Source organism: Rhincodon typus, chromosome 38, assembly GCF_021869965.1.
Source record: "Rhincodon typus isolate 14 chromosome 38, sRhiTyp1.1, whole genome shotgun sequence".
Taxonomy (NCBI): domain Eukaryota; kingdom Metazoa; phylum Chordata; class Chondrichthyes; order Orectolobiformes; family Rhincodontidae; genus Rhincodon; species Rhincodon typus.
In genome coordinates this window covers 20001126-20029101 of record NC_063369.1, presented here as the reverse complement: position 1 = coordinate 20029101, position 27976 = coordinate 20001126, and the positions used below count along the sequence as shown (strand labels likewise).

The following is a 27976-nucleotide window of genomic DNA, read 5'->3' as shown; positions in this document are numbered from 1 at the left end:
ATTGATTCTCTCATTTCAGACTGCGAAATGACCAACGTTTGTCTTCATGAATCTTTTTCTTTCCACTTACTTATGGAAGCTCTCAGTCGTTCTTATGTTCCTTACGAGTTGACTCATATGTTTTCGCTCTTCATCAACCTCTTACTGAGTTCTAAACTGCTGCCAGTCTTCGGGCTTGCTACTTTTCTAGCAGCTTTATATGACTCCTCCTTGGATGTAATACTTTCCTTAATTTCTTTTATTAACCACGGTTCTGCCACATTATGATTTGATGCCCGAAAGGAACATAACTGCTACAATGCATGTATTTCTTAAATATTTCCTATTACCCATTACCTATTCACTACCATGCATTTTAATGAAGTTACCTAGTCTACCCGAGTAAACTCACCTTATGTACCTTCGTAGTTTCTTTTATTAAGATTTAGAACACTAGTTTTGGGTTGGATTACTTTACTTTCGATCCGAATGAAGGATCCTCTTATGTTAATGATCACTTTTTTTTTTAAAAAAGACCTCTCAACTCCTTCTCATAGAATTACCAGGAAAAGAGAAGGGTGTATTAGGGACCAAGGGGGTGATCTGTGCATCAAGCCAGAAGACATTGGCAAATGTACTTCTTTACTCAGGAGGATGAGGATAGCAAGTGCAAATGATGCACTAGTGCAGACTGATAAAAGCAATGAGGACAGCACAGAATCGTACAGTGCAGAAGAGGCTCTTCAGCCCATCAAGTTTCACTGGCACATGAGAAATACCTGACCTTCAACCTTATTTCAATTACCAGTACCTGGCCCACAGCCATGACACGTGCTCATCCAGGTACTTTTTTTTAAAAAAGGATGTGAAGCAATTTGCCTCTACCACCCTTCTAATCAGCGCATTCCAGACTGTCATCACCTCCTGGGTAAAAAAAAAGTTTTTCCTCACATCGTCCCCAAACCTCCTGCCTCTCACCTTGAACCAGTGTCCCCTTATGACTGACATTTCAAATAATAGCTGCTCCTTATCCACTCTGTGCATGCATCTTAATCTTGTATACCTCAATCAGATCACCCCTTAGCCTTCTCAACTGCAACGAAAACAACCCAAGCCTATCCGAGCTCTCCTCATAACAGATTTTTCATCCCAGGCAGCATTCTGATGAAACTCATCTGCACCCTTCCAGTGCAATCACATCCTTTCTTTAATGAGGCAACCAGAACTGCATACAGTACTCTAGCTGTGGTCTCAAAGTTCTATACAACTTCATAATGACTTCTCTGTTTTTGTAATCTATGCCTTGATTGATAGAGGCAAGTGTCCCATATACCTTTTCATCACCCTACAAACACAACAAGGTGCCTCTGTGTCACATACTGAAGGTTTTGGCAAATCCACAGGTCTAGATGAGTTGCATCCCAGAATGCTGTGGGAGACGAAACAGGAAATTACATTGTCCGTGACCCAAATTGTTAAGTTATCTGTGGCCACAGGGCTGATACCAGAGGACAGCTAATGTGGTTGCACTTTACAAGTAGGGTGATACAGATAGACTGGAGATCTATAGGCCAGTTAGTCTAATGTCAGTGGCAGGGAAACTATTGGAGAAAATAGTGAAGGAGAAAATTAATCTCCATTTAGAAAGGTATTGCTTGATCAGAGAAAGTCAGCATGGCTCTCTCAGAGGGAGATCACACCTAACAAATCTGGTGGAATTTTTCAAGTAATGACCAAATATGTAGATGAAGGTAAGGACAATTGATTAGTTTTTATAGATTTCAGCAAGTTCTTTGACAAGGTCCCATATGGAAAATTGATAAAGAAGGTGAAAGCTCATGGAATCCAGGATAATTTGGCAAGGTGTACCCAAAATCAGCTTCGTGATAGGAGACAGGAGGTGGTAGGAGGCTGATGAGTAATCAGAGCTCGGTATTCAGTGGTGTACCACAGGGATCAGTGCTGGGTACCTTATTGTTTGGCAGTTTGTGATACTTATAAAATGACATAGATAAGAATGTGGTGGTGGCGGCAGTGGGTTTGTTAGTATGCGCACGTGTATCCACATGCATATCATGCGGATGACACAGATTAGCTGAGTAGTTGACAGTGAGCAGGAAGGTATTAGATTGTAGGAGCATATAGATGGATTAGTCGTATGGGCAGATGGAACTTAACCCAGATAGATGTCAGATGATGCACTTCAGAAGAAGTGACAAGACAAGGGATCGATCAATGAATGGCAGGAGACTAGGAAGCTCAGAGGAACAGACGGGATCTTGGGGTGCTTGTTCACAGATCCCTGAAAGTATATGTACAGGTTAATAGGGTAGTTAAGGTGGCATACAGCACACTTGCTCTTGTCAAGTGAAGCATAGATTATAAGAGCAGGGAGGTTAATGTTGGAGCTGTACAGAACTTTGGTTAGGCCACATCTGGAGTAATGTGTGCAGTTCCAGTCTCCATCCTATAGGAAGGGCATGACTGCATTGGAGGGTGTGCTGTATAGGTTCAGCCTGGGATGAAGCATTTCAGCTATGAAGGGAGGCTGGATAATTTTGGGTTAGAACATAGAACAGAACAGCACAGGATCAGGCCCTTCTGCCCACCATTTCTGCACCGACCATGATGCCATTCTAAACTAACCCATCTGCCTCCACATGGTCTATATCCTTCTATTCCCTGCCTGTTCATTTGTCTGTCTAACTGCCTCTTAAACATTGCTATCATTTCTGCTTCTATCATCTCCCCTCTCAGCGCTTTTCAGGCACCTACCACCCTCTGTATAAAAATAGAATCTTGCTTTGCACATCTCCTTTAAACTTTCCCCTCCCACCTTAAAACTATGCCCCCTAGTATTTGACATTTTCACACTGGGAGAAGGATTCTATCTCCCTATCCATGCTTCTCATAATTTTATATATTCTATCAGGTCACCCCTCAGCCTCTCATGCATTAGTGAAAATAATCCAAGTTTGTTCAACCTCCCCTTTCCATTCAATACAGGTAACAACCTGGGAAACAAACAGAAGGCTGGAAGAACACAGCAGGTCAGGCAGCATCTGGAGGAAAGAAGTCAACATTTTGGGTATTACCCTTCTACAGGAACTTCTTTTGCACCCTGTCCAAAGCTGGTCATCCTTCCTATAATGTGATGACCAGAACTGCATATAATACTCCAAAGTGGCCTAAAGTTTATGCAGCTGTAACGCAACTTACTAACTTTTATATTCAATGCCCCGACCGATGAAAGCAAGCATGTCATACCCCTTCTTTACCATCGCATCCACGAGTTGCCATTTTCAGAGAGCTGTGCACTTGGACCCCAAGATCCCTCTGAGTATCAATGTTCCTAAGAGTCCTAAACGTTATTTTCTTTGGAGCAAAAAAGGTTGAGGGGGTATCTGACAAAGGTGTGCAAGAATCTGAGGGCAATGCACAGTGAAAATAGAAAGCAACTGTTCCCCTTAGTTGAAGGGGAATAACAATTTTGAACCGAAAGGCAGGAGATTTAGAGACGATTTGAAGAAAAATATTTTCACCCAGAGAGTAGCGGGGTTCTGGAATGCATTGCAGAGAAGGGTAATTGTAGGGGGGGAGCCCTAAATCTTTTAAAAAGTACTTGTAGTGTCGCAGTGTCATAACATTCAAGGCTATGGGCCCAGTGTGGTAAAATAAGACTAGTGCAGGTAGTAATGTATTTTTTGTGATTATAGGCTCAAATGAGCTGAAAGGCCTCTTCTGTACTGTATGATTCTATCCACTATTTGATTCTAAAACCAAGTCTAGGATAGCTTGCCTGGAGTTGGTTTCTCAACATACTCATCTAAAAACCCATTTTGTGCACACTCCAGGAATTCATACACCACAGTGTTATTGCTGACGTTGTTTGCCCAGTGCGTAGATTGAAATCACCCATGATTATTGTAGTACCCTTGTTGTACCCTCTAATTTCCTGTTTATTGCCATCCTTTCTGCACCATTACAGTGTGGAGGCCTATAGATGACTCCCACTAATGTTTTCCACCCCTCTTGCACAACTCCACCCAACTGATTCTATATATAGATTTCCTGCAGCAATATTCTTTCTGACTTTTGTATGAAATTCATCTTTCATTGTCAATTTCATCCCAGCTCCTTTCCCATTTTGTCTGTCCTTTTTGAAGACTGAATAGTCTTGGATGTACAGTTCCCAGCCTTGGTCACCTTGCAACCAAGACTCGATAATCACCATCATATTATACTCATTTACAACAATTGTACCGTTCATTCGTCCACCTTACTGTGGATGCTCTATGCGTTCTTTAGAAACAAAATTGATCTTTAGAAACAAAGCCAAAGTGCTGGAGAAACTCAACAGGTCCGGCAGCATGAGGAGAAAGAAAAACAGAGTTAACATTGAGTCCAGTGACCCTTTGTCAGAATGGACTTAAAATTTTAACTGTTTTTCTCTGTTTACAGATGTTGCGAGACTTGTTCAGTTTCTCCAGCACTTGGTTTGTGTTTCAACTTTTCAGCTTCTGCAGTTCTTGGTTTTATCAAAGTGCTTTTAGACTGGTCTCTGATATTTTGACACATTTCATTTGTACTCCAGTCCTATTTACTGCTAGCCTTCATTCCCACTTTTGCTTTCTACTTTCCTCTTTGTTTCCCTCACTTGTCTCCCCATTCAGGTTCCCACCCACCTACTGCTCTAGTTTAACCCTTTCTTCACTAACTGGTGAATGCCTACGAGCATATTGGTTACGGTCCTGTTGGGGATGGGGATACGGTCCTGTTTCGCCAGTACATTTCTCATCTTGCCCAGAATCAGTCCAAATCCCTCAATAATCTGAATTCCTTCCGCCTACACCATCACTCAGGCTATGAACCAACTGTCTAGTCATCTATCCCAGATCACCTAAGCACATGGCACTGAGTGATTCTGAGACTACTACATTTGAGATCCTGCAATTTGATTTGTTTCCAAGCTCTGTCTCGGCAGGTTTTCAACTCTGGTGACCTTCATGCTGTTTCCTAATGATGTCACGTTTCTGATTTTTCTTTGTTTGCTTCTCAGACCTGAAAATTTTGGCTGAGCTGTAATACTACTTTAAACCTTCCTGAACTTGTGCTGGTTCTTATTATAATATCCAGTTATTTATGCTTTTTTAAAATATATTTTAATTAACTTTACCACCAATTTACATACCCTGTTGACATTTAAGAATAGATGACACCTTTACAAGAGACTTAAACACAGACATAGAAAATAGGAGGAGTAGGCCTTTCTGCCCTTCGAGCCTGCTCTGCCATACATGGCTGATCATCTAACTCAATATTCTGTTCCTGCTTTCTCCCTGCCCTTTCAGTCCTTCAGTCCAAAAAGCTGCACCCAACTCCTTGAAAATATTCAACATTTTGGCCTCAACTGCCTTCTGTGGCAGGAAATTCCACAGGTTCACCACTCTGAATAAAGAAGTTTCTCCTCATCTCAATCCTAAATAGCCTACTCCATATCCTTAGGCCGTGACCCCTAGTTTTGGATTTGCTGATCATTGGAAACATCCTTCCGGCATTCCCTCTGTCTGGTCACGTTAGAGTTTTAGGTTTCTGTGGGATGCCTCCTGATTCTTCTAAACACCAGTGAATATAACCCTAATTAATCCAGTCTTTCTTCATACATCAGTCCTGCCATCCCAGGAATCAATTTGGTAAACATGTAGTGCACTTCCACTGGGGCAAGTAAATATTTTAAGTAAGGAGGCCAAAACGCACAGAGTCACAGAGCGGCACGGTGGCTCAATGGTTAGCACTATTGCCTGGATTTGAATCCACCATCGGGCGACAGTATGAGTGGAGGCTGCATTTTCTGTCCGTAAATGCATGGGTTTCCTCTGGGTGCTCCAATTTCCTCCAGTCCAAAGGTGTGCAAGTTAGATGGATTTGGCCAAACTAAATTGCCCATAGTGCCCAGGGAAGTGTAGGTTAGGTGGATTAGCCATGGGAAATGCAGGGTTACAGAGATGGGGGTGTGGATCTGGATGGGACTTTTCAAAGGGTTGGTGTAGACCTGATGGGCCAAATGGCCTGCTTCCACACTGGAGGGATTTTATGAGATGCACAGCGTGCAAACAGACCCTTCGGTCCAACTCGCCCATGCTAACCAGATATCCTAAATTAATCTTATCCCATTTGCCAGCATTTGGTCCATATTCCTCTAAATCCTTCCTATTTCTGTACCTATCCAGATGCCTTTTAAATGTTGTAATTATATCAGCCTCCAACACTTCCTCTGGCAGCTCATCCCATACATGTTCCACTCTCTGCATGAAAAAGTTGCACTTTAGGTCCCTTTTTAAATCTTCCCCATCTTACCTTATACCTATGCCCTTTAGTTTTGGACTCCCCTATCCTGCAGAAAAGACCTTGACTATTGACCCTATCCACGCCCCTCAATTTTATAAACTTCAATAAGCTCACCCCTCAGCTTCCGACACTCGATGGAAAATAGCCTCAGCCTATTCAGCTTCTTCCTATAGCTCAAATCTGGATTCCTGGCAATAACTTTGTAAATCTGTTCTGAACCCCTTCAAATTTAACAACATTTTCCAAAACAGGAAGACCAAAACTGAATGCAGTACTCCAGATGTCATCTCACGAAGGCCTATACAATTGTAGGAAGATGTCCCCACTCCTGTACCCAAATCCTCTTGCTATGAAGGCCAACATACCATTTGCCTTCATTAGTTGCTGCACTTGCATGGTTTCTTTCAACGACTGGTGTATAAGGACACCTCCTGATCAATCAATCTATTGCCAGTTAATAATCTGCCTTCCTGTTTTTGCTACAAAGTGGATAACTTCACATTTATCCATGTTATACAGCATCTGCCATCATTTCCCCACCCACTGAACTTTTTGTCCAAATCACAATGAAGCATCTCTATCCTCCTCACAGCTCATCCTCCCACCCAGCTTTGTCATCTGTAAATTTGGAGATATTGCACTTCGTTCTCTCATCTAAATCATTAATATATACTGTGAATAGCTGGGGTTCTACCACTGATTCCTGTGGTACCCCACTAATCATTGCTGTCATTCAGAAAAAGACCTGTTTATTCCTTCTGAGATAGTAGGAACTGCCGGTGCCGGGGAATCTGATATACCAAGGTGTAGAGCTGGATGAACACAGCAGGCCAAGCAGCAGAGGAGCAGGAAAGCTGACATTTTGGGTCTAGACCCTTCTTCAGAAAAGTTTATTCCTACTCCTTGTTTTCCCAGTACACTAGCCCTAATCCCATGTGCTTTAATTTTACATGTTAATCTCTTATGTGGGACCTTATTGAAAGTCTTCTGAAAGTACAAGTAAACCACATCCACTGGGTTGCCCTGATCAACTCTGCTAGGTACATACTCAAAAGAATTCCAGTAGATTGGTCAAGCACGATTTCCCTTTCATAAAGCCAAGCTGACTCAATCTGATTCAGTTACTGTTTTCCAAGTGTTCTGCTATTAAATCTTTTATAATGGACTTTGGCATTTTACTTACTACCACTGTCAGGCTAACTGGTCTACAATTCCATTTTCTCTCTACCTCCTTTTTTTAAAATAGTGAGGTTACATTAGCTTCCTCCAAATTTGTAGGAAGAATTGAACAAAAACTAGAACCTTGAAAGGTGGCCACCAATGCATTGGGCCACTTCCTTAAGTACTTTAGAAAGTAGTACCCTTTAAATGTTTGCCATATCCACTAGCATTCCTATCAGCAATGTTCCCCGATTTATCATAGTCAGCTCACACTTCATACCATTGTATGTTGTTTTATTTAGACTCAGGAACCTAGTCTCAGATCAATGACATCACCATCCACCTTAACAAAGAATTCTATCATATTATGGTCACTCTTCCTCAGGTGGCCTTGCACAGTGAGATTACCAATTATTTGTTTCTGATTATACAATAACCAGTCTAGGATAGTCAGTTCCCTAGTTGTTTCCTCAACTTATTGATCCAGAAAACCATCCCTTACATACTCCTGGAATACATCCTCTTCAGCATTGATAGTGATGTGATTTGCCCCACCTATGTGCAGATTAAGCCTACCCATAATTACAGCTGTACCTTTATTGCTTGTGTCATTAATTTCCTTTTTAATGCCTTCCCCAGTGTTACCACTACAGTTTAAAGGTCTATATCAAAAACCCACTATTGTTTTCGATCCCCTGGTGTTTCTAAGCTTTACCCATATAAATCCCATTTCACTAGAGCTAATATCCTTCATGATTGCACTAATGGTCTCTAACAAGCAATGCTACTCCATTTCCTTTTCCTCTTTGTCTGTCCTTCCTAAAAAACTGAATACCACTGCATATTCAGTTCCTGTCTCTAGTCACCTTGCAGATTCACTAAGCAGTAGTTCCTTTCTCTGTACTACAGAAATACAAACTCAAATAAGCTCCAATAAATCTAACTCTATCTTGGATTGCTCATCACAGGATCCTCATCTCATCCACTCTCTCAATGATGCTGACAACCTGTTTCAGGGTTCTCATCTTACTCAGACTTCACAGTGATGCTGATTGCCTGCCTCAGTCTCCTCATCATCTGTGCCTCTTGATGATGTTGACTGCCTCTCAGAGGGTCTTCACTTGCCTGTTCACTTCAATTTTTTTTTTCTAAGCAGGAACTGTGGATCCCTTTAGGGTGTCTGATTAGTAACAAATGTTTGCCTTATGCAAACATTGTGTTATTATCTTTTACATTCTAATTGAAGACTGAAAAAACACATTAATACATATTTCACTCTATGCTGATTAGAGTTTGCAGATTCTAGAGCCGAATCCCGTAGCAGCAGCAAAATCATGTTCTCACCTTCTCCATTTCCAGAACCTTATCCTGCATTTCTTTGAGTGCTGTCACTGTCTCAGCCTCTCTCAATCGAGATTGTTCTAGCTCCATCTTCAGTTGCATGACAATCTCCTCTTTGTGATGGTGATCACACTATGGGATGTAAAAGAAAACGGAAGTGGATTTCAGATGTAGCCCATGACAGTCAAAACCAAACCAGCAGTGTTAATGTGTCACCTTACATTCCACACTTGGATCATCCCAATATAAAATCAGCCACACTCATCAACACTAATGCATCAGTTTGGATATCCAGCCCTTGGCTTTTTGGCCTATGCCACTAACCGAGCTGGTTGTGTGGAAAAGGAAGTTGTCGTGGGGTGAGGGCAGAAGGAGGGAGGAGCGTGTAAAGGCATGGTGGATTGAAGGTCGGGGGTGAGACTGGGGAGAGCATAAGTGGACAGGAGGAGGATGGGAAACAGGCAGAGAGGAGCATGGGCAGACAGAGAGCAGGGAGGGGCAGAGGAGGGACTTGGACAGTGTAAATTGTGCACAGACTTTGGAGAATCAGAAGGTGAGTTACTCATTTAAAATTCTCAAGTCTTGTTGCCATAGTGTTTATACAGCAAAGTTTTTGTTCAGTGGTAAGCCCCCAGGAATTGTGGACAAATTCAGCAATGGTAACGCAACTGAACTCCAAGCAAAGGTGGCTTGATCCTCTCTCATTGGTAATGATCATTGCCTGGCACTTGTCACAAAGGACACAAAATAGAAAATGTAACCAATTGTTTCAGCTGTCTACAGACTTGCTGTGTAATTGCAGCATTTTCATCCTTTGTTCAAGGTTTTCAACAGTAACAGATGACTCTTTAAAGAAATATGTTATCATGATGACAAGATTTCAGGTTACTTGGAGTGTCCTAGGAGTGTGGAAACATTTTGACAGTTTACTCAGCTTGTTTTGCACGGTAGCACACACAACAGAAATATCTCACATGCTGCACCGTGGTCTGTAGCAGGGTGGGATGATAAGTAAATGTCCCACATGGGCACCAACCCTAATTGCAGGTGACAGGAAATTTTCAGTCTCCTCCATAGTTGACTGCCAAATCCACTCCAGTCCACTCCACACTGGCAGGGACGACTGGAGGATTTTATCCACTATATATCTTCCTCTTGTACTTGGCCAAGCTTCTATCAATAATGGCACTGAAACTGGAAACTCGGTTCCAAATTCAGGACTTGATGAACACCACTTGATCATTTACTTTCTTGACTGCTAACATCAAAAAAAAAAAGAAAAATCTTCCAAGATAAAACTAAATGTTGTAGCCACATTCTTTAAAAACAAAAGTAGCCCCCAAAATGCTCCCATCCCATTTTCTTTGGGAGAAAGAATGGTCGAACATCACTGCCAACTTAGCAAATCAGCTGAAAAGGATCAAAATAAATCTAAAAGATTCAAATCAGAAACTTAAGAGTATTGGTTCACAAAATAAAAACCCATCGCCTAGTCGAAAGCTGGCAATTTAGAAGTTGTCAAAGAACAGCTTGAGATTCGAGCTGCAAAAGGCATTTTTTTTTAAAAAAAAAATCTCACCCACTCCACCCAATCTGAGCAAAAAGTTAGTGTTATAATGGCTGACAACCACAAGCACTGTGAACTTGCCTTTGACATTTGCACTGCTCCTTTTTATCTGATCAACCGCCTTGCAAAGGTTTTACCCCGAGGTGGCTCTCATATCAGGAGGCCACGTACACGTCAGCTCAGGGTTCGCCTGCAGAACAGTGCTGGCTGGTGATGCAGCAAATTAAACTCATGCTTCACACTGGTCTGGAGTGCAGCATGGAGCAACAAACATGTGTGCAGAAAATCAGTGGACTCAGACTGTGTAGGGTATGGGACAAACACCAGCCTTCCTAGCTTCTTTCTCCAACACACATTAATGCAATGAGCAGAATACCAAGGCCAGACTCCTCCAGCCCAATTCCTGCTCACTTCAAAAGCCTACTGACCATCTCGCAAGTATAGCAGTACAATCTGAAGTACATTGGGCAAAATGTTGCTGCAGAAGATCATCTAACAGTATGACTTAAACACTGCCTTGCACATGTAGATTTTGCAAATACACTGCTAAGTGGGCAAGTCAATAGTGGTGTGACAGGGGAAACCAGACATCTGATATCCAAGCGCACAAGACTTTCAACAGTGTATCTCAAACAGATTGAGAGATTGTGAAATAAACAGCATAGGGATTGAGAAGGGGTGATATTGTTGAACAGATATTGCTGAACAGGCATTAGGGGCCAAATAGCAAGAGGGGAAGCAGGGTGAGAGTGCAGAAGAACGCAAGGAAGCACACGGATACAAAGGAAGAGAGGAGGTAGGGAGGATGTGCAGGAGACAAAATGGGAACATGTGACTTAGGGCATGAAGAAGCATCTGGTTTTTGCAAGATTTGTAACTCAAAAAGAACTGAAGCCGCCAGTGGTTGTAACTTACTTTGAGGAGAGGCTTAAACATTCTCAAAGAAGTCTAAATGTGAGATGAAGTCCAACAGCAGAGCTGCAGAGTCTGATTAAAGCAAAGAATTGCGACTGGTGAACAAGTAGGTGGAAAAATTCAATAAGCAGAGAAAGTGGGGTTGAGTTTTATATATTGAATCAATCAATGAAAGAGCAAGAAGCCAATGACTGATCCGAGACCCTACCTGCAGGCTTTGGGCTCCTTCTTCGCAAGAAAAAAAACGCAACGAAAGTTAAGAAGAGGGCCAAGAGTAGCGATGAGACTTTGGAAGCTACACACTGGGATAGAAGTGTTCAAAAATCAAGAAAATTAAGGGTAAAAATAGAAAGAGTTTCTTATGGTTACCAACTCAGCTAGAAGGAGGCAAAGACTCAGAATTGGATTTCAGAAAGGGTAATGAGGACAACTGTTTATGATGACCATTAAAACTTGGACGCATTATCACAAGGTATTATCCAAATCAATCAAAATTTAAGTGAGGATTGCAAAACCTTAAAAGGATAAATATTAAAGGCTATGAAAGAAGGAAGCATTGCTAAACAATAACATTTCCAAAATAGTGCCATCAAATTGAACAAAGCGGTATTCAGAGACAAAACACTTTTCTTGAAATAAGTGGGGTATAAGCCTTGGGCTCCCAGAATTACCGAAGTTTCATAAGACACTAATTAATTGTCCACTTAATTATTGCTGTAACAGAATTCTAGTTTTTACACATTGCCAAAGTGTAAACACAGCTTCCCCATCAAGTGCTTTCAAATAAAAAGGCTACATCACAGCAACCGTGAAGCAGTTCAGAAGCCAACTTCTCTCTTACAGCTTATATCTCCCATGCACCCCTGTGTTTTACATAGGAGGCTCCCAGACTTCTTTCAGCACAAAGGAATGTCCTTATTAAACAGGTACAATTTCAAAATCACTCCCATGAAACAACTATTTCAAACCACAGCAGCTTCTAAACCTAACAGTGTTGAAGAGTTGAACCTTCCAGGTAGCAAGGCCCAGTGTAAAGGGTCACTGGACTCAAAACATTAACTATGTTTTCTCTTGACAAATGCTGCCAGACCAGTTGTATTTCTCCAGCAATTTCTGTTTTTGCCATATTTCAATAAAATAAAGTGGTTTTGGACAGCCTAGATCAATGGACAGAAGAGTTGATACACAGAGTGCAACACAGACATGCATAAAATCTGAGACAGAAAAGAAGTACAACGTGGAGCAAATTCTTTATAATAACAAACAGAGATTAGAGATCAGAAAGTTATAGCAGATGAGCTGGTAAATAATTATTTCAGTGTTTGAACTGGAAAGATCAGGTTACCAGGTCCTGCTGTCTAATTCCTTGTGGGTTTACCTGATATGGAGCTCATTCTGAAAAGTGAAACTCAATAGTTTTTGATTAGGAAGGCCACCATGCCAGTCTTAAAGAATTCAGCAAGCCAAAAAGAATAGCCACTATGGTATTCAATTGATAGCCCTCCATATTTAAGGAAAGAAATACTTGTCTTTGCAGGCAGAACAGCAAAGATTCATTAGACTAATTCCTGGGATGACAGAGTTAACCATTTATGGAAAGCAGAGTAAACGGAGTCCATATTCTCGATGTTCTCCCCGAAACATGCAAAATTCTGAAGGGGCTTGACAAATTGTTTATCCTGATTGGGCAATTTCGAACATGAGGATATGGACAAGGGACTAATAATTTCATAACGGAAAGAGGAGAAATTCCTTAATTCAGGCTGCTCCGAATCTTTGGAACTATATACACCAGAAAGCTGAAAATGAAAGAGTGAATATTCTTAAGGTTGAGAAAGACTGACTACCTGTCACGAGAGACTAAAATGATATGGGGAGAGGGTGTGCAGGTAGAAAATTCAGCTATGATCATATTGAAAAGCAGAACAGGCTACAGAGGCTAAATGGCCTAGTCCTGCTCCTATTTCTTATGTCTTGTACATTGCTTGTGCTCCATATATTCAGTATACCATGTTAATAACTCTAATTGCTCTCGCCACATTTAGTATCTGTTGGCAGTATTGCTCAAAACTGTTTACATCACAGCAAGATTGCCAAGTTACTTGTTGTTCAGAAACATTTAAAGTAGCTAGCTCACCGAGTGCCAGTCCTGCTCTGCCAATTATTTCATCACATCCACTGAATGCCTTAATATTTTAATGTACAAGATAGCAAAATCCTGAATTTTTGTCATTACAAAATGAGGCAGCTGGAATGAAGATTGAAAATATATTCAGTACAAAACAAAATGCTATCTAACATGTGCTATGCTTGCTTAAGGATTCCTCTTTAGACCAGGAAAGAGGGACCTCTATTTTATCCAATTTAATAAAATAATAGCACTCTAGATTCCATACTGAAAAGCAGAAATTTAGTTGAAGATGTATTTTTTGATGACACTACAAATAGCTAACACATCAGCAAATCAAAAGAAAGAGATCTTGGCTCAAAGTTAAGTAAAGTGAACATAGTAAGTTCTCCAATGATCTCAAGGTCCAGTTGGAGAGATTTCTTGCTTGAGGTTAAAGATTTCATTCATCGCTAACAAAGCATGGTGCAGCATCACTAAAATATTTGCAATGTAACACTGAGCTACAGCTCCCTGATGTGCCCCACTACAATTAACTCAATCTAGTTGTTTGAATTTATATTTTGTTTCTAAAAACACCAGCCCATTTGCAGCATTATACAAATCAAGGGTAGGGGGGATAAATTTTAAATAAAAATCATAACTTTGATAAAAGTTTGAAACTCAGATTACATGGACGTGTCAAATACTCATTTACATCAACTGTCTAATGCCTAGCATGACATTTCACTGATCTATCATCTGTGTGTTAAAGCTGAAATCTGGAACTGTGGCTTTGGGCCAATTGAATCCAAGGTACAAGGTTTCACAAATGACTTGGGTTGCCACTGAAATCAAGGTCAAACTACACTCTCTGGGGAAAAAAAAAATGCTCATAGTCAGTATATACTTATTAATTAACACACTCTCTTCCCCATAATAGCTTTATGATAATCTAAGAGGTTTGGATAAACAAATTCTGGCTTAAAACAATCTCATTTGTGGAATGAGTGAATGACGAAACCACAGCCTATAAATCATTGCTAGACATCCACCGTGCCCCAGCAATAATTTATATTTTTCTTCCACCATAAACTTCCTCTTGTAACAAAAGGAACAAAGGGAAAGGAAGAGAAGCAAAAATAGATGCTTATTCTCCATTGTATTCTACCATACAGCATCAATAGAGACATCACAGAACGCAATTTGACAGGCTGGTACAGGATGAGGTTTGCAACCTCAACTTGGACTCCACATCAATTGGTCGGATTATTCATTGCTGTGAGGGAGAGACGAGTAAGAGAAGCAGCAAGAGCAGGAAAGAAATCTCTTACTTTGCCTCCTAATACTTATTTTAAATATTCAATGAGTCAGTGGTGATTGGTTTAGTTTATGTGACAGTTAATAGACGTGTACAAGGAGGATAAACTCTGCCAGCTTATTACAGTAGCATGGATGCACAAAACAGAGTCAGGGATGAACATTAGATTATTCAGAGAAATGAAGTGCATCTTTACCTTAATACCTCTGACTAAAAACCTTGTGAACAGGAAGATAACTGATGCAATGAGGAAGAATTTGGAAATCTGCCGTCATTACACATTGCTCTATGCTCAAAGACCCACAGAAGCGAGCACTCGTTGACCACAACAGCAGGTTGTTGTTGGTACATTTAACCCCTCTCTGCATCAGAACTGACAAATATCTCAGCACAGATGCTGCCAAACAGTTGGAAGGAACCCAGCACCTGCTTCATGAAATGGAGCTTGTTTTCCTCTCATCATGAGGGCGCACAGTTAAACCGTCAGACAAGGACCATCTGTGCATCAGACCCTGGTGAATACCGTTAGCACATGGCTGTCACTTACTTCATTGTCCCATTTGCTCTCTCACTGTGAGGAGCAAAATTGGAATGCATTGCACACCAACTCTGTCACTGTTTACATTTAATAGATCAAACTACGTAGAGTAGCAAGTTGCAACACAGCTCAGGTGCTTGCATGACATCAAGTTGCAAGGTATCTGCACATTTATTTTTCTCTGAAATGTTCACTTAGGTTCAACTGTATGTTTGTTTAAAACAAAAAAAATACCTGCAAGACAATACACCATCAGCAGGAAATGTGGAAGTATCCTAAACACTACACTTAGAATGCGGTTATCTAAACAATGCTGTCAGTGCAAGAAATTAAAGCAATCGAGATCCACTGGGGTGTTTTTACTGAATTCAAGCAATTGCTATCACCAGAAACCAGCAATCCCACATTTATTTAATCTGAATGTCATAAAAGTAGTGTACAGGTGTTTATACTAGGCCAGTAACCAGTTGGCACACACTTTGAGGCTCTTGTGGTAGTATCCCTACGTCTGCGCCAAGAAGCTTTGTTTCAAGTCCCACCTGCTCCAGAGATCTGTCACAGAACATCTGAACAGGTTGATTAGGAAGAAATAGGCATACGCACATTAGTTTCACAGGATTGGAATATCAAGGCATAAGGGATAATTCGACTATATAGCAGAACTCAGGACTCTCTTCTTCAGAAATAATTAAGCAGGCTGTTGCAAAACCATATCACTGTGCCTTAGCCCCTGCATGAAGGTGACCCATTCTCAGATCTCTTTCATTATTGCTCGAGGTGCCTTCTATAAAATGCACAAGGGCAGGTTAAAATGATCAGCTATTAAGTTTCTTCCTTTCCTTATGAGAAAGATCATACCTTCTTGATTATAATCCAGCTAACCATGGAGTGTTGCCTGGACAAATCACCAATTAGTAGATTTTGAGTTTGAGGTCAAGTATAATAGCAACACCTCAAATGTCACTGACAACTAGCCAAGTGGGAGATTACTGTAAAGCAGCCAGAATACACCAGATGCTTATTGCTTGTAGTGCACTTAGCACTAAATCTTTACTGAACATGAGTGAGAAATCCCACACCTGCCTTTCCTTACCCTGAGCTCCTGCAGTTCCTGAATGGTGCTCTGTGCTTGTTCTAGTTTCTCACTGGTTGTGTTGAACTGCTGCTTTGCTACAGCCAGCTCTCGCTTGATGACGTAGTTCTCCTCAGCTTCCTGCGCCCTGGTTACTTGCCCCTGAAGACAAACCCACGAGGGAGAGAAAGGTTAGCGACACAGATGGGCTACTGACTCTCTAAAGGCCTAATTCCATTCTTAATTTACCTTTGATGGCCAGAAAAAGAAATAGGCTTAGTTGCTTTTGAGGGTTCTTCCAGTTCATAATGAGATTGTACAAATGCAAAATTGCCAAATGGATCAGTAAACTTATTGGTAAGGGGGGTGGTGGGAAGGCAGTGATGCAGAAATAATGCCATGGACTAATAATTCAGAATCCCAGGCTCATGGTACAGGAGTAGGGGTTAGAATCTTACCAAAGCAAGTGGTGAACTGAATTCAATTACACATGGAATTAAAAGCTAGTCTAATGCCAACCATGTAACCACTATCTATTACCATAAAAACTCATCTGGCCTCATTGATACCCTTTAAGGACGAACATCTGCCATACTTACTTGGCTTGGTCTGCGTATGACTTGAAACCCACAACATCATGGTTGACTTTTAAATGCCCCCTGAAATGGACTGGGGATCCGGTGATAGGCAACAAATGCTGGCCTCACTAGTGACACACACATGCTATAAAGAAAACAAGCTACCAATAGGCAGAACTGTGCAGGGAAGGCCTCTAGCCCAAGCTAAATCAGTTGATCTCAGCCAAGATACCAACCTGACAGCATTAACATTTTGCATGGAAATAGTGGCATGAACAGAAGGGCTAGGTTATAATCAACATAAGCTCCAACAGCCAACTTCTACTTTTTGAGGAAAGGGCAGAGGACAACCAACACTCAAGATTATTCCCAAGCTAGAATCAGTGCTTTCAGGGATAGGAAAAGAAAGGGGTTCAAAGGAACGACTAATGATAATACATAGTACAAAAAGAACCTGACACCTTAGTGACAGGCCTGTGACACAAGAATAACTAGGGAAGTCAGAGATAACAAGAAGTGCAGATGCTGGAGCCAGAGACTACAAAGTGTGGAGCTGGAGGAACACAGTAGGCCAGACAGCATCAGAGGAGCAGGAAGGCCAGACAGCATCAGAGGAAGGCCAGAGAGCAGGAAGGCCCAGACAGCATCAGAGGAAGGCCAGACAGCATCAGAGGAGCAGGAAGGCCAGACAGCATCAGAGGAAGGCCAGACAGCACCAGACAGCATCAGAGGAAGGCCAGACAGCATCAGAGGAGCAGGAAGGCCAGACAGCATCAGAGGAAGGCCAGAGAGCAGGAAGGCCAGACAGCATCAGAGGAAGGCCAGACAGCACCAGAGGAAGGCCAGACAGCATCAGAGGAGCAGGAAAGATGACATTTCGGGTCCAGCTCCACACTGTTAACTCAGGAAGTCAGCTCTGTTAACAGTGATATGCATGGAAACAATTTTAAGAATTTATTACAGTATCACCAAGAGTGCAAACCGAGACACAAATGGATCACAGAGGGAGAAAGACAGATCTAATCACGGGACTGAAAATGTTTTGGAGGCATGAAAAAGGTACTCACTGTTCGGATAGATCATATGAAAAGAAATCAAAGTCAGGCAAAGATAAACATCTGATAAAAACAAACAAACAGGGCAGAACCCATGGGAAGAGTGGAGGGGAAGTGGCAGCACAGAAGAGAGGGGAGGAAGAGAGTCAACAAATTCACTTGAAGTTTGGGTGACTCAACCTCCAAACCTGGGTCAAAAGGGAAGAAAGCAGATAGGGAAAGCAGTAGACAATGACAATAATACTGCAGGTGATCATAAATAATTAAAACTACAGTACTGAACAGAATGACACAGCAAAGAAGGGATTCACAAGATGGGCTCAAGTCAGCTGAGCACATGAAAGGGGAATTCCAGGGAATTGTTTGCAGTGAGAATCCTGGTCTTGATGTCAAATGAACCGAAGATAGATCCATAGAAATCAGAATGGGTACAAAGTAGACTACAGTCTGCTCCTCCATTTAATAAGATTGGCTAGTTGATTGGTTTGTCTTTTGAACTTCACATTTCCATCTGATGACCTTCGATTCCCCTCCTTAACAAAAATCTATTAAAAAAAACTGAAAGAACTGCGGGTGCTGGAAATCAGCAATAAAAACAGAAGTTGCTGGATAAATTCAGCAGGTCTGGCAGCACCAGTGGAGAGAAATCAGAGTTAATGTTTCAGGTCCTTCTTCAGAAGTCATGTTAGCGAGGAAAAAGTTGGTTTTTATGCAGAAGATAGGGTGGGGGAAGGGAATATGGAGTAAATGATAGGTGGAGAAAGAGCCCAAAGAGAGAAAACCAGTTGGACAGACAAAGGAGTGGATATTGATTAGTTTAGGAGAACGAACAGCTGCCAATAGGGACTAACATTCAGTTGTGTGCAATAGCAGGCCATGTGATAACAAGGCCTGGTGTGTGGGAAGTGGGTAAAGACATGGGAGAATGTGCCTCAAGGCCTTAAATTGTTGAACTCGATATTGAGGTCAGAAGGCTTCAGAGTTCCCAAGTGGAAAATAAGATGCTGTTCTTCCAGAATGCACCAAACTTCGCTGGAGCACTGCAGCAAGCCAGAGATGCTGGCCATGGAACAAGCTGGTGTGTTAGGTGGCTGGCAACAGGAAGCTCAGGGTTTTTTTTACACAGCCAGAATGTAGGTATCCATCTCGGTCTTAAAATATTCCTTGATCCCACAGGTTCCAAAGATTCACAACTCTCGGGGGGGAAAAAGAAAAACAAATAAACGAACAAATAATCTCCTTACCTCTGTGGTAAGAGATGGCCCTTAATTTTCAAATCGTGCCCCTTAATTCTGGGCTCACTTACAACAGGAAACTTCCTTTACATGTCCACTTTATCAAGATCATTCAGGATCTCATACACTTCAATCGTCACCCTTCACTCTTCTCAACACCAGTGGAAACAAGCCCAGTCTGTCTAACCTATCCTTAGACAACCTACTCATTCCAAATACCAATCTAGTAAACCTTCTCTGAACTGTCTCCGATGCATTTAAATCCTTCCTTAAATAAGATCAAAACTGCACACTATTTGATTTGTGGTCCCATCAATACCCTGGTGTCCTTACTTTTCATGTTCAATTCTTCTCACAATAAAGGATAGCTTTCCATTAGTCTTCCTGATTATATGGAAGAACTCTGAAAGACAATATGAAATAAGGAGAGCAGGTGCAGTGTGTTCTGGGCGAATATCTGCACAGAACATTGAAGGTGGCAGGACTGGTGGAGACGGCAATAAATAAAGCACCAGTGAGACCACATCTGCAATACTGTGCGCAGTTCTGGTCCATTATTCTAAGGAAGGATATATTTGTGATACAGAGCAGTTCAGAGAAGGTTCACTAGACAAATACCTGGAATGAGCGTATGGCCTTTGGAGGAAACGTTAGACGGGTTAAACCCGTAACCTTTGGAGTTTAGAAGAGTCCGAGGTGACTTGATTGAAACATACAAGATTCTGAGGGGGCTTGATCAGGTGGGTGCTGAAAGCATGTTTCCTCTTGATGAAGAATATAGAACTCAGGGACATCATTTAATAATAAGGGGTTATCCATTCATGACAGAGACGACAAAACTTGTTCCGAATTGAGTATCTTTGGAATTCCCTTCATCAAAAGGCCCTCGGGTGGTTAAATCTTTGGAATGCTCTTCCTCAGCAGGTTGTGGAAGCTCAGTCATTGATGAGTTTAATACAGATGTATGGATTTTGAGTTAATAAATGACTTCAAGTGATATGGACAAAATGCAGGAAAATGATGTTGAAGTAGGTGATCAGCTTGATCTATAATAGCATAGCGGGATCAAAGGGCAGAATTGCTTACTCATCCTTCTATTCAATAATCCTCTGCTCAAGGAGAACCTTCTCAGCCATGCCTGGCAAGATGGTAACAACATCCTCCAAAATGAAGGAGGATACATTCTGGAAGGGTCTGGGCCCTTCTCCCTGCAAAGAATGTACAGTTCTGAGGCCCAAACACATGTCTACTTCAAAACCAATGGATGTAATCCGCCACAAATCTTTTACACAAACCCTACCAGCAGCCATCACCATACATTGCACAGGACAGAAGAAAGCTAAGTCCTAAACTGGTGGGCGCCACGGTGAGTCAGTGGTTATTATTGCTGCCTTACAGCACCAGGAACATGAGTTCAATTCCACCCTTGGGCGACTGTACGCGGTTTGCATATTCTCTTGTGTCTACATGGGTTTTCTCTGGGTGCTCTGGTTTCCTCCTATGGTCCAATTGTGCAGATTAGGTGGATCGGACATGCTAAATTGCCCCATGATGTCCAGGGTTGTTCAGGCAAGGTAGATTATTACGAGGGGGCATAATTTTAAGGTGATTGGAGGAAGGTATAGGGGAGATGTCAGAGCTAGGTTCTTTACACAGACAGAGGTGGCCATGTGGAATGCGCTGCCGGCAGTGGTAGTCGAGTGAGATACTTTAGAGACTTTTAAGCGACTCTTGGATAGGCACATGGAGGATAGTACAATGTAGGGTATGCAGGGTAGTTTGATCTTAGTAGGATAATAGGTTGGCACAACATTGTCGGCCAAAGGGCCCGTACTGTGCTGTACTACTCTATGTTCGCTATAGGAAATGCAGGGTTACAGGGACAGAGTGGGGGATAGGTCTGGGTGGGATGCTCTTCGGAGGGTCGGTGTGGACCCAATGGCCTGTTTCCCACACTGTAGAGAGTCCGTTCCATGAAAAGCCAGATGAGAACTGTCATGAATCCAAGGACTTACTAGAACCAGCTTTATCTTAATTGGGCACCATAAGAATATCCAAAAACATTTAAACATGTTGGTTTTACATGATGCAGGGAGGGTAAGAAAGGAAGGGACAGAAATATGCTCAGGCCTAAATCTTCAACAGACAACAACCATCAGCACTTACACAAGGGAATGAAAAAAGCCAAACATCTGAAATTGTATCTCCACACAATTCAAATGCCCACCACTATCACTTGTCAAATTTGCTATCAGATCAAACTGCAATCAAGAAATCCCGTGGAGATCCTGGAGGGAGAGACAGACCACCAGAGAATAGAAAGAATTAAGACTACAGTGAGCAGAGTGAGAGGGCAGACGCAGTGGGTAATGGGGAGGGACAGTGATAGCAGATAAAAAGGGGGAGCATAAATCAAGGGTAACAAGAGTGGGGCGTAGAGAGTGAGTAATATTGGAGAAGTGGCAGAAAATGGATAAAGGGAGAGGATGGGAATAGCAGGTAACGGGGCGGGGAAGGGCTGAGCACATAGTCACCAAGGTGGGAGTGGATAGTGAGTAGGGGAGCTGGAAGGATGAGAAAATAAGCAACAATAAATTTTAAAAAACTAATCTGTATGAAAGATTAAAGAGTATTGTATTTCTTTACAAACTGGCTGCCAGAAACAACACTTCTAAAATAGGAGTTAGTAGGACAATCTCAATCTCTTGCATTATCCTTACTGTGCAAACTAAGGCACTCATCGGAGGCCGTGAATTGAACAGAACCTGTTCATCTTCAGCCATTCCAGCACTGTGTCTCTGATTAATGTGTGTAAGGCACCCTGTTCACCCAGAACTGTGAGAAACACAATTAAGTTTTCTTTCCAAACAGTTAGTTTAAATAAGGTATGCTGAGAAATATACACTTTATTTCACAACTTTCAAGGTGTTACTACAAGTTTTTTTTCCCCAAAATGTAACAAGTATGCTGCAGCACAATGGATTTTTGCATTAATGATAAGAAACATAACTACATTAACTGTATGCAGTGCTTTGCAATTGAAAAATGTGAAACACCATGAATACTGGTTTAAGCAAAGAGCTTATTGCACTCCAGGAACACATTAATAACCATTGTTTAAAATAAGCATCAGAACAATGCTGTGATTGGAAAGGTTTACCAGGCATTGCTAGATTGCATTGCACATGTCAGGTCAGGTCAGATATGCATTGTTCCAAGAGATTTCACAGTGTGACAAGGAATACTCCTTTAAGTGCGTTGCATGCTCAAGTGAAGAATAGCATTAGTATAGAGCTGTTGGTTAAAGAGGTTTACGGGAGCCTGCAGCATGCACTCAGGGAGTATACGGGTTCAATCCACCAATATCACATGAAATCTTATCCCTCCAAAGGGGCTCAATAAATGCTCAGAGTTGTGATACACAAGAGTGTCCCACTTTACTGTATACAGAGTAAAGGTACATGTACATATACACAGACACATAGCACTCTGAAGGCTGTCGTACTCAGATGCGCAGATTCTTCATGTTAAATATCAGTTCCTCTTCTGTAGTGAGCACACAGCTTTCGAGCACAAAGTACCAAATATGCCAGTCACAGGTATGTGTACATGCACACTCTTCCTTTACCCATTTTGGGCTGTCCTGCACTGCAAATCCTGACTATGATGATCCTATGGAAGATATGCCACCTACCCCTTCTCCAACACTCCAGTTGACATATGACCTGCCCAAACCTAGAGTCCGGGCAGCTGTTCCTGTGCATCACTAATCTTCGCATTTACTTAGCACAGGTGGCGAGGTGTGGGTGTGGGTGTGGTCTGGATTACAGTGAGTGCTTCCACAAGGATCACATGCAGCATGCGGGTGAGCGTCACAGCAGGTTACCTCACCAGATGAGACAAGTTAAATGGCACTGCTTTGGAGAAGTTAGCAAGTTTAATGGCCATGAAAGAAAGTGGAAGGCATACCTGGATCAATCTATCTGCCAAGGCAGCACTTTCCTACAGGGGGAAAATCCACACAGGAGTAAAAGGAAGAAAAAAAGTTTCACAGAAAGACACCACTAACACAGTAGAAAGCTCATAGTACATAGCCCACACCTTACAACTCGGATACAACCAGCCATAAAAGCAAGATATCAAGTCTGCATTCCCACACTCTACCAAGCAGTCATTTTTTGATGGTGAGAGGGAGGAAAAGAGAAGGAAGGATTTTTGAAATATTGATTTTAGGCATTTTGTTCAATTTTGAACTAGTCTAATAGATTACATAAGGTTACCGTTTTTACATAGCAGGCCGAGTAAATACAAGGTAACATAAAGCCATTCTCACATTCTCAAACAAGTGGACTGGAAGCAGAATTTACATCACCTTCCTCCTCAATTTCTCATTAAATAAAGTCAACATAAAAACAAATTCATGGGGAAAATGCAGCTTTTAAGGAGGAAAAAAATGTATGATCCCTTTACCGCTTTTTTGTCTAAATGAATGTTGTGCTAGACAGTTAAATTAACTGTTCCACTTTGGCCTAAACGTAGCATCCAGTGGGTCACTTCACATCTGAGTCTTGTTCAAATTATGGAGGTGATGCCTTTGTGCTGATACCCCAATAACAGGACAGGATGATAGTCTGCAACATGTCCATTCTTAACATGCAACCAAAACACAAAATAACACAGCAATATACAGATAATCTACTACACGACCCGACGCTGGATAAGGAGAAAACCAATCCTACACAGACAATCTAATGTTTGTATTGAAAGGACGTCGAAATATAGAGCACTTGGAAGTAATCATTGAGACAGACATTCTTTCTAAGAAAAAACTCAGTGGTACTTCCTTTGGTGGGAAGCAAAGAATATAGGGCCCTGAACCCTCTCCCTTGGAATATGCAAAAACACACATTCCTTATAACTTCCTAAATATAATGCTGGAGATTTACATTTCTAGAGTATTCATGAGGTGGGGAACCAAAGTCACAAGGCTGGGAGTGATTCCAACTGAAAGCACAGGTCTAATGAAGCATCTTAAAAGACTGGGAACAGGCAAAGCTGTCTCCTGCACTCCTGGGGCTTGGCCATCCTGCTCTGTAACCACAGCACACCTCCTAATGCCTAGATGTAACACTGATTAGCTCAAACATATGTCCTTCAACAGGATGTAAGCATCACAGATTGGGTATAATGATAACTGCAATTTGAGCTGAGAAGGATCAGTGGACTCAAAACATTAACTCTGCTTTCTCTCCGCAGATGTTGCCTGACGTTCTGAGTTTTTCCAGCAAGTTCTGATTTCCAGTTTCCACAGTTCTATAGCTTTTTGCACTTTGGGCTGGAAAGGTTAAGTAAGCAAAGTCAGCATCTTACTTACTCTGGGCCACATTACAAGCTGTCCACCAGCAGAGTTGGTGGAATGTGTGTCAAGTAAGCTTGACCTCAGATGCATCCACGTAACGGCTTGATGTTATTTCAGATGGGAACCCAGTCTCCCAATAGTCATGTATCTTATCAGCAGTGCGGACAAACACTATTGGCCAGAGCCAGATTGATGGCATTCGTATGCCCTGATAAAATGAACCACACTAGATCATTAACTTTATTTTCCAACTTAAAGTAATAAACACAAGAAAGTCACTAGTGTCCTAAGATTTCTGAGGACGGTATTATGTAGCACATTCGCACTAAAGAATAAATTAGTGTTACAGGCAGCTTCTATAAAACAAAGAAATAAGAGTGTGCTGTTTTCACAAGAATCAGAAAAAAAACTGAGGACAACTTCTACATTACTACAGCTACCTAAGGAAACATTCCTTTTATCTAGGTCTCAAAACTGTCAGACACAAAGATGGCTTTACACTTTGCCAAAACCAGAAAGAACTGGATTTGCTGAAATCTTTACCAGACTAAGTGAAAGCAGCCAGATTATTTTCGATAACTTTCTTAGGAAACGTGGATTTTTCTTTCCCTTTGAAAACTTTGTCTTGAGGACAGGAGAACAGGACGAAACTCTGAGCCAGATGTCCTATACTTCTCATGGGGTTTCAGCAGTTCATTCCTTGCTATCATCAGCTAAAACATTGCACAATGGTGAAATCTTCAGGGAGAAGGAGGTGCTACAGCCTACACTTCCTGTAGGTGAACCTTAACTGACTTCACAGAGATGTCAATATCCGTTATGACTGAATATTAAATCACACTGGCATAAATGCTCCACATAATCAAAGATTTTGGGGTTTGGGAGTGCGGAAAGTATGAGGAGTTTACAGATCTGTATTAAAACTTCATTTAAAAGCAGGCTCCACATATTGTTTTCAGACCAAGACAATTTCAGGAACAAAAGAATAGTGGGTAGGCTTCTAAAACAGGGCTGAGTAGGCATGGTTTCATCAAGGGAAGGTCATGCCTGATGAATCTGTTAGAATTCTTTGAGGATGTAATAACCAAGTTAGACAAAGGAGAGTCAGTGGATGTGACCTATTTGAATTTCCAGGTAGTCTTTGACAAGGTGCAGACTTGATGGGCCAAAGGGCCTTTTCTAGCACTATGACTCAAGGTACCGCACAGGAAGCTGCTAAATAAGGTATTAAGGGTATTGACATGGTATTAAGGGCAAGACTTTGGCATGGCTGGAGGATTGGCTGACTGCCAGAAGGTAGAGAATAGGAATAAAGAGGTTTTTTTCAGCAGCCGGTGACTAGTGGAGTTCTGCAGTGGTCCGTGTTGCGTCCACAAATATTCACATTATAAATCCACAACCTGGTTGAAGGAATTGAGGGCATTGCTGCTAATTTTGCAGATGACACAAAAACAGGTGGAGGGACAAGTAGTAATAGGAAACAGGGAGGCTGAGGAGGACTTGGACAGACTGGGTGAGTAGACAAAGAGGTGGCAGATAGAATATAATGTGGGAAATTGTGAGGTTATGCATTTTGGTAGGAAGAACAGACGAGTAGACCATTTTGTAAATGGGAAAGGCTTTGGAAATCTGAAGCACAAAGGGACTTTGGAGTTCAGTACAGGTTTCTCTTAAGATTATCATATAGATTCCATTAGCAGTTAAGAAGGCAAACAAAATGTTACCATTCATTTCAAGCGGGCTAGAATACAAGAGCAGAAAGTTACTGCTGAGGCTGTATAAGGCTCTGATCAGACTGCATTTGGAACATTAAGAGCAGTTTTGGGGCCTGTATCTAAGAAGGATATATTGCATTGGAGAGTGTCCAGAGGATGTTTAAGAGATTAATTCTAAGGATGAAGGGCTTGGCATATGAAGCGTAGTTGAGAACTCTGGCTCTGTACTCGATAGAGTTTAGAAGGATGAGGGGAGATCTGATTGCAACTTACAGAATACGGAGAGGCCTGGATAGAGTGCATGTGGAGATAATGTTTCTACTAGTAACAGAGACTAGGACCTGAGGGCACAGCCCCAGAGTCAAGGGACAACCCTTTAGAACTGAGATGAGGAGGAATTTCTTCAGCCAGAGGGTAGTTAATCTGTGGAACTCACTGTTGCAGAGGGCTGTGGAGACCAAGTCACTGAGTGCATTAGGACTGAGATACATAGATACTTGATTGATAAGGGGATCAAGGGTTATAGGGAGAAGGCAGGGGAATGGGATTAAGAAACCTACCAGCCATGATCAATTGGCAAAGCAGACTTGATGAGCTGAAAGGTCTAATCTGCTCCTGTGCCTTATGGATTTCTAGAAATGCTGACCCTCCCTTACAGTCAGTTGTAGTATTTGAACTGCATACCCACCGATGGAGTGATGCAATGATTTGAAGGAGATTCACAAGGATAAACAAACCAAATTTGTAATTCAAATGTGAAGGAGGAGTTCATGAGTTTTGTAGAAGATAGTTAGTCTCGACTAACTCGGAAACAGGCTAATCTGGATGCAATATTGTGCAATGAGAAATGGTTGATTAATAATAAACAAAAAGAATGTGTGCTGGAGAAACACAGGAAGTCTGGCAGCATCTGTAGAGAGTAAGTAACAAGCTTTCGCTCTACCTTTAATTATCTATCTTGTGGTAAGGGAACCACTAGGAATAGTGACTATAATACAAAGAGAATTTTAGGTTGAGAGAGAAAAGGAGTTGGAGAATTGTAAAACAAGTGTCTTAAACTGAAAGAAAGCAAACTCTACAAGACTGAGGAGCAAGTTGGCTAAGTTACATTTGGAAATTCCATTAAAAAATATGATGGCAGACAAGGAATGGCTATTATTTAAAGATCCAATGGCTCAGATATTCTGTTCCGAGGGAGGAGTTAAAATTGAAGACTTGAGAATACCAACTTGCTTATCTTAATAGTTAGCCAAAAAAAGTAAGTAGATTAAAACCTGCTCCAACTCCCAGCCAGCCAGAACACTTACTGACACTACCCCTACTACTACTACTACTACTACTACTACTACTACTACCAACGCCACCGCCACCTCCCCCCAACTCACTGCAAAGTCCTTGGCCCTCAGAAGACAGTGACCCAGTGTAACCCCTCACCCACCTAGCACCCTACCTTTTACCTATCCACCCACCTGCATTCCAATTCCCTCACCTTATCTTACCCACTTACCTCTGTCAGTAGCTGGCAAAATGGCTTTGGGAACTATAACGATTTTAGTTGCTGGAAATATGGCAGCTTTTGCCATAAAAAGGGGACATGCATTGACTTACAAAGCTGAACTGGAGTGGATGGATTCCTAGAGATAGTAGGAACTGCAGATGCTGGAGAATCCGAGACAACAAGGTGC

General features: G+C 41.7%; 1 protein-coding gene across 1 annotated transcript in view; it reads right to left on the bottom strand.

Annotated features, from left to right (window-relative positions):
• The window catches only part of LOC109912220 (EVI5-like protein), a 255491-nt gene that overhangs the window by 83360 nt on the left and 144155 nt on the right, over positions 1 to 27976 (bottom strand). The window contains exons 12-14 of the mRNA XM_048617851.1: positions 23187 to 23219; positions 16371 to 16511; positions 8833 to 8961 (exon numbers count right to left, since the gene is read on the bottom strand). Coding sequence (XP_048473808.1) covers positions 8833 to 8961; positions 16371 to 16511; positions 23187 to 23219 — 303 coding nt within the window. The remainder of the gene's footprint in view (positions 1 to 8832; positions 8962 to 16370; positions 16512 to 23186; positions 23220 to 27976) is intronic.